The 8,180-nt window shown below is 35.7% G+C and overlaps 1 protein-coding gene across 1 annotated transcript; it reads left to right on the plus strand.

The window, feature by feature from the left end:
- Window positions 1-4,353: 4,353 nt before the first annotated feature.
- Window positions 4,354-4,857, plus strand: LOC144447201 (transmembrane protein 229A-like). Its single transcript, XM_078137105.1, has one exon. It carries the CDS (start codon window positions 4,354-4,356, stop codon window positions 4,855-4,857), a length of 504 nt encoding a protein of 167 aa, XP_077993231.1.
- The last annotated feature ends 3,323 nt before the right edge of the window (window positions 4,858-8,180 follow it).

The following is an 8,180-nucleotide window of genomic DNA, read 5'->3' on the forward strand; positions in this document are numbered from 1 at the left end:
TGAATCTTATTGTTGGTTTAACGAATGAGTGGCCTCTGGGGTGATGGAGTCCAAGGCCCCCCTGCCAAATCTGTAGTTTTTTGTTTCTATTTAGGCAATTTTTAGGTTATTCATAGCCTCTGAGATATATATTGCCAAGCATCGAAAAGCTAAAGTAAATATAACCTTTGAAATAAGTTTTCCATGTTATAAAAGTGGGCCTGTAACATTGGTATAGGGGCATTGATATTGCATGCATAGTAACGTTACTGATGTGTGAGAGCACTTTAGGAGGTCATACCTAGTGTACAATAGAAACTTGAATTTATGTTGTGGTGTCGATGTGTAGTGTCTGAAATAGGAAGTATAGCATCCCTTTTGACAAATTCATACTGAAGAGACGAGAACAATTTAGATTAAGTTCTTTTATAAACTATCCAATAGTATGAAGATTACCATTACAAAACTTTCAAGTTCACATTTGCCCCAAAGTGCAAGATAAGTGAAGCACTGATTGTGAAACAGCCAAACACTTACATGGCATGTTCTGTAACTAGTGTGGTAGCTAGGTAATACATGTATTATATGTATACTTTTATGTATAGTTATGTTTGAACCCTTACATGAAACAGAGACAAGAACAAATATATATATGTACCACAGGCTAACGAAACTGACTGGTCCCTGACATCTGTTTGAAACTGTTTGTCATGATTTGACAAGTGTCCTGGTTGGAGAGGTACGAGCAGGTTGAACAGTATACTCGATCCTGTGCATCATTTCCCTCCCAAGACATTTTTTTTCTAGCAGCAGTGGTCCATCTTTTTTTTCCATCACCCACTCATATCCGGATTTTTTTTTCAAGCAAATCCACTTGGCATCTTTTTTTTCCCGAAATCTTCCAAGCCCCCCCCCCCCCCCCCAGGATATCAAATGGTCCACCCCTAAGCATCTCATTGGCGGATCTCACTGTGTACAATGTACAGATGTATTTAAAACTCATGACAGTGATATTAATGTTTTATGCACCTTTGCCAATGTGACTTCCTCAATACCTCACCCCCTTACTTACTTCCCACAATGTCCCCCTTGTGCATCGTTCTTAATGCAAGTCTATCAATTTATGATGCACTATTTGTGATACTTACAACCGAACCAAACAAAAAAGTAACACATAGATTATACTCTACGGTATAGTCACTAGCACCTTTTAAGTTTTCTATCATTCTTCTTTTGCAGTTTACAAACACTAGGTTACCAGGAAAGATCGGAGTTAAGGGTGCAACTAGCCGAGGAAAAGAGGCAAGCTAGAATCAAAGTTGAGATAAGTTTAGCTGAGAAGAGACAACTCGCTCTGCTTGAAACAGATATTATGGGACAACAATCAGTCCATACTCCCCTTAGACTAGCAAAACCGGCGACAGTATGCACCGTGTCTGCATATCAACGTGAGCTGATGCAATATAAACAGTTGAGAGCTGCCGCTGCAATACAAGGAAGTAGGGAAAGTCGAAACCTATGTGTGAAAGGTTTGGGGAAGGACACCCTAGTCACATGCAAGTAAACACGACTTCCAAGAAAATAGTTACACCATCTAACGAACCTGTAAAGAAAGAACGTCCAATGACAGCATTTGCTCGAATGAGGGCAACGTTGATGGGGGGAGTTGTTCCTCAATAAGTGGAAGTAACGAACCAAGCCTTACTGAATGTGAAACAGTTACCTACGAAACCTAGCACAAGTTCACAGCAAGCAGCTACAGCCGGTCCATCTAACAAACTTACAAAGAAGGAACGTCCAATGACAGCATTTGCTCGAATGAGGGCAAAGTTGATGGGAAAGGCCGTTCCTCAAAAAGTAGAAACTAATCCAGCCATATTGGACACTGGTGAAATAACAAAGAAATCGAAGAAGTCAGCATTTGATGGAAAATTACTATGTGATGTGGTGCATCCAAAGACAATAAAATATACATTAATGATCAGAAGTTGCCAGAAATAAGAATACCAAGCTTAAGAGAACCAAAGGAACGAGCTGTAGAATGTAAGTAAAGCTTAGTGTGTGTTACTTACCTCATAGAATATTGGCAATAGTTGCCATGGAGATGAGAAATAGATATTGACTTTATTCAATTAGGGGTTTTACTTAATATAACAACGTTTTTGTTTTTTTCTAACTGAAAACGTGAAATAATTTAGATCCAGTTCGTATCTATGTGTAACTAAATAATTCCTAACAATTAAACAAAACATTTAAAGAATCGTTACTGCATGTAGGAAGTGATTTGTAAAAAAAGTAGTTAAAACGCAATAAATTCTTTTAATCACATGTAATTGCAAATAATCACATTTATTTATTCATGGTGATATTCCAATCTGAGGAAACAACGCCGTGACAGGGCGCCCTCAGGCATCGTCGCGGCCAATCTATTTGCTCAAGGTCAATGACGTCTGAGTGACACAACATACCACACAGTCTATTAAAGTCAGTCTGATTAAAATCTGATATAGTGAACTTTGCGCGATTTCTTTATTTACATCCTACTTTTATTGTCGTTTGTTCTTTTTAGTCCTGTGAGTGCCTTGTACCTACGGATGTAGTAATTCTCTACATCAGATTTTAATCAGATTGAGTCTAAATTTACATATTTGTGTGTTTCACTATCACGTGACCGTTATTTCACTAACGTATAACATGTATGTGTGTTTTTCCTATTATCAGTGACGAGGATGGAATCTAGGAGAAAAGGGTTGCTAAGAAACCCAAATATATAAAATAGATTGTGTCTTCCAACAGTTTTCATATGAAATAAGGTAAGTTGTACAACGTGTATAAGATTCTAAAGCCATAACTGAGACCATGACTATAGTATATTGTCTGACGTGAATTTCTATCTATATTATTAATACAGTATAGCAGTACGAGTTGATTTAGGTTTTAGAACTTACTAAAAAAAACAAAAAAAACACCCAACAACAACAACAACAACAACATTAAAACTCATCTTTTTTAGAAAGTTCATATTGTGCAAAGCAACTACTCGTATTTTAACATGACCTTTTTAGTAATTAGCACTCTTAAATTGTACTGTTCATATTTTTCCCTCGCATTTTGGGGGTTCTGATTTTAATGATTTTTAACTAGCGTGCTCTTTTTTTACGATTGTGTTGTACAGCGCCTTGAGATGTCTTTATACATGGAAAGCATTTATTGAGAGATATAATTACTATTATTATTATTATTATTGTTGTTGTTGTTGTTGTTGTTGTTGTTGTTGTTGTTAACATTGTATCATTAAAACATTAACATATTTTACGAACTGATTATAGTAGTTATATGAAATTATAGATTACTACACATCGCTCATTAATTACCACTTTTCTTTTCTTTTCTAAATTGCCAGTCGTCTACTAGTAGATAAGATTTCATTGAAGTAAATTTTAAGTAATTAATAAAAATACCTATACTGTTTATTTTGTTATTGAATACAACAACATGCTTTTAATGGATTTTATTACATATTATATGAAGAATGTTTATACTGTAACAATAAATTATGTTTGTATCATTTCAGAAATTTGGCTGTGATCTCATTTTAGTTCTTAGTTCTTCTTTCAGTAACTTAAACTTTCCCTTTTAAAGCAAATTTAAAATGTTCAAGAAGGTGTCTTTACTTTAGACTTTTATCGGGAATGAAATATACACTGAGCTTGAGTCAAATTTAGGATCCTGACTACAATCTCCATAACCAATCAAGTTATGTCAAATCTCAAGTTCAAACAATCTTTACTACCAATCCTATCTCTCCATAATTTACCAATTCGCGCCAATATGTATGGAATGTAGGAAAATCTATATAAACCCTTATTTCTGTGTGATCTGTAGGAGTTTTGTTAGATGTCAAGTACGAGTAGCTGTTCTTATAGTACTTGGTTGTGTGTGGACATCATTCCTTTCCAGAACATGTTTCTAAACAATCGACTTATCCCACAACTTTCAAGTTGAGATCAACACACGTAGAATGTACTGATTTGTTTACATATTAGTCAAAAATTCACTTTTATTTCATCAGTAAGAGTCCGTACTATGACAACAAATATTTCTGGATCCTATAAAAGTTAACTACGTTTGAACCGTTGAAGGGCTGTTCATTTATACATTCATTTGTTCGTTCCCCTAAAACTCTATTGGCAACGGTGAAAATGCATACGTTGGTTGGTTGGTTGTATCTACAAAGCTCTCACCGATTGATTCGTCAGCGTTCATTCTCGCAAGCTAGGGCATATTTTCACGCTAAGTTATACAACACAACGTATCTGTACGAGGGCGTATGTTAAGAGCTGCCGTAAATAGGCTATAAGGTAGTATACGACGATGGTCAACAGAGGCATGGCTCCCGCACCAATTTCAGGTGAACCAATACCATGGTATATCAGATTTTTCATTTACGGAATTCATGGAATATTCGACGAAGTGTTCTTCACGGCAATCTACGACTATATCTTCCTAAAACCAGACCTTCGTCTCATGGGATATACATCGTTGTACTCGTTCTTCATGTATGGCTTCTCAAGTTTTATTATGGAGCGACTCTATGTCATTCTATGGTACAAGCATGGTGTTGGGGTTCCACTGAGAGTGACACTATACGTGTTTCTAGCGTATTCATGCGAATTCACCTGCGGTACTATACTTCGCCAATTTGATGCATGTTCCTGGGACTACAGTGACAGGGCACTTAATGTCATGGGTTTGATAACTTTTACCTATATACCTGTTTGGAGCACACTCGCACTCTTTCAGGACGTTCTGGCTGAATATATTTTGAACTTGAGAGTTATGCCGTCTATTCTACCAGACAAGAATAAGGTCTATTGATCTATTATCTTACAACAACAATAGAAAGAAAACTAAACTGAAATACTCAAACACACCGAACACACAAGAACACTATTTTTCACTATGTTAATTTATCTCAGGGCACACTTTATAATAGGACTACAAGCATCCGTTTCTTCAGAATGGTGAAACACATGTACCCGTCATTCATATTTGTTGTACTGTCACAAACATTGGACAACACGCATGATTTGACCGTCGCCGACATGTTGAAATGTGTATTACGTTGACGTGGCACCCATAGGGTGTATATATAGCACAACAGATTTGAACAATCAAGTTCAAAGGTCGTAACAGGGTTTACGTATAGTCAATGAGTAACTGTGTGTGACGACATCTGTCGCAAAAGAGTATTGGTCTCTTTACGACAACACTATAACACAATACTCAGAAGGGAGAAACTTTTGATGACAAAGTAAAAAACAAAACTTGAACTGGAAGCAAAGACGTATACGAAATATTTGGAGAAAAATATCGAATTGAATTTACGGGCATTACATTTGTATCTCAAGGTCAGAGTTGGCATTACGCTAGACTTACTAAAGTCTACCGAAATATATTCAATTTATTTGAATAAATATTTTGTGTTCTTTTTCTTTTGTGTAAAATAGTCACTTATATACACTTATAGTCACTTATATACGGGTTATATACAGTATTTTGTCACATACTAACAAGTATAGGACAAAATACTGTATGCATGTGTGTGTGTGTGTGTATATATATATATATATATATATATATATATATATATATATATATATATATATATATATATATATACATGTATGAGTGAGTGAGTGAGTGAATGAATGAATGAATGCACGAACAAACAAACGAACGAACGAACGAACGAACGAACGAACATATAAATGACCCAACAAACCAACCAACAAGCAATGTAGTGGTTGTCTGATCGTAACTCTATACGCTGAACCAGTTACAACTATTATAGGTTTAACACAGTGCAAAGTCAAAACTGAGTGTACGCTCAAGATTCCAATTTACCACTTATTAACAGATATAATGTCTTATTATAAGTAATTGACCAATTTCTATTGAATATAATTAATATATGATTAGTTGTTTGATGAAAATATATCCTTGCAAATTTTAGTGTGTCAGATTTCCACAATTAAGCACAATTAGGAAACTTTATTTAGCTTCCCCTACTTATAATTTCTCTTTTTTACAAAACAGAGCAAATTTCTTCCTCGTTTGTATACAACAATATATGTTCTTTGCCGAATATGTGAATGGTCCATTGGTATGTTGGTAGGAAAACTACAGCATTGCAAAGAAATAGGTTTTATGAACAGGTCAGTAAAACCAAAACACAGGCCGACCCCCTAACACAGTGACCCCCAGGCCACCCTATACATCATATTTACATGACAGGTATTTCATCATGACTCAGAGTGGACTACTTCGCTAAATGATAGCATTAAACTAAATTAGCGCCGTCGACTGCACGGTAAATATATTCAAAAAGAAATTTAATACCATCTTGACAGTAAAAGGTAGGGGCAGAGTTTTGTATTGGTAAAATATACACCTCTCACGGAGGTACCAGAAGATCTAGAAGGTTATTGACACTTACAGTCAATTTGTAAGGTATTCAGATCGTTTGGGGGAATAATTTCCAAGCTTTAGAAGACAGCACCAACATGTAATTATAGCAACTACATAGGGTTGAATTTTGTGGTTTTAAATTAAAGTTTAATGGCATCTCGGCAGCAAAGGGTAGGGGGAAGAGCTAGAGATCTCATGATGTCTCCCCTAGAAGATCTGGAGGTTTTAAAGCCAATGTTTAGGCTATTCACAGACCCTTTCAAACAATATTTCCAAGGTTTACAAGACAGCACCAACACGTAAAAAGCAACTACATAGTGAAAGAATAAGTTTATTAGCATCTTGAAAGTAAGAGGTAGGGGGAAGAGTTTTAGACTAGCATATGTCCCCTTCTAGTATAGTGGGGGTTCCTAGAAGCTCTGGATGTTTTTTACTCTTACAAACCTGTAAAGCCAACGTTTAGGCTATTCAGAGCCTTTCAGACTATAACTTCCAAGCTTTACAAGACAGCAACATCAAGTATCAGAGATTCAACTACTCTTTACACATAGGGTTGAAATATGTTCTTTAAAAAGTTATCGATATCATTATAGTAATGGTCAGCATATCTGATGGTTGTATCATTAGTAGGGGAGAGATGGCATTACTATTGCAAACATAGTAAAGTCGCTGGTATAATCGTGAACTTTACGTGCTCATACTACTGGAATCTGATGAGGTGTGGTGATTTTTAGAGTTGATAACATGTAGTTTCCAAAATAGAAAGCATACAATGTGTATTAATTCCTTCATACTGAAGAGTAGACCAATTTTGATTTACTTCTTTTTAAACTATCTAGGAAGATTTAATTTACTATTACGAAACTTTCAATTTTTGCCCCAAAGTGCAATATACGTGAAGCATATTGGCCATTGATTGTGGAATACCCCGAGTATTTATATGACATGTTCTGTAACTAATGTGGTAAGTAATACAATGTATATGTACTGTTAAGATTGAGTGTCACTCTGGATGAAGGAATATTAAAAGAATATAGGTAGGAAACATGGATAAGAAAAAAATCCACAGTTTAGACAAGGTCATATGCCACTGCAGATTCATGGATTTTTTCTTCCATCAAAATCCAAAAAACAATGACCCCCCCCCCCCATCCACAATTTTCAAAACAGGATGACCCCTACTACCGATTTCAAAAAAGGGTGACCCTATGAATCCACCACCCCCCCTCTCCCTCGACCAAAGAAACATGCTGGTCCCTTATGGAGTCCCTCTAGTCATGTAGGTACATGTACACCCCTATCTGTTAATATTTGTCTTGTCCTTTATGGGTTATATTCTGTAGAAATAATATTGCTCGACACGCCCTCCAAACACAGATACTCATACAAAAAAAACAACCAGCTGTAGTGTTAGTACATCCCTATCAGAAACAAAATATCACAGTATATACAACAAGAATTATTTGCATCAGACTTTATTTCTATATTCTAAAGGAAAAGATGTAAACATAATTTCAAAAGCCAATTACAGATCTCTTTGTACATGCATCATCCAACACATGTGTTGTATTTGAAGGACATCATCACCAGACAACCATGAATAATAATGATTTCCTCACGTATTTGTACATGGCAAATGTATAACTTCCTTCAATTCAACATTAACTACATACACACATACGAGCTAGTAACCTAATTTATGGTGGTGCCTTTGAAGTAAACACGAATGC

Source organism: Glandiceps talaboti, chromosome 16 (assembly GCF_964340395.1).
Source record: "Glandiceps talaboti chromosome 16, keGlaTala1.1, whole genome shotgun sequence".
Taxonomy (NCBI): domain Eukaryota; kingdom Metazoa; phylum Hemichordata; class Enteropneusta; family Spengelidae; genus Glandiceps; species Glandiceps talaboti.

Coding starts and splice junctions, on each gene's coding strand:
- LOC144447201 (XM_078137105.1), top strand. CDS start 4,354: ATGGTCAACAGAGGCATGGCTCCCGCACCAATTTCAGGTGAACCAATA.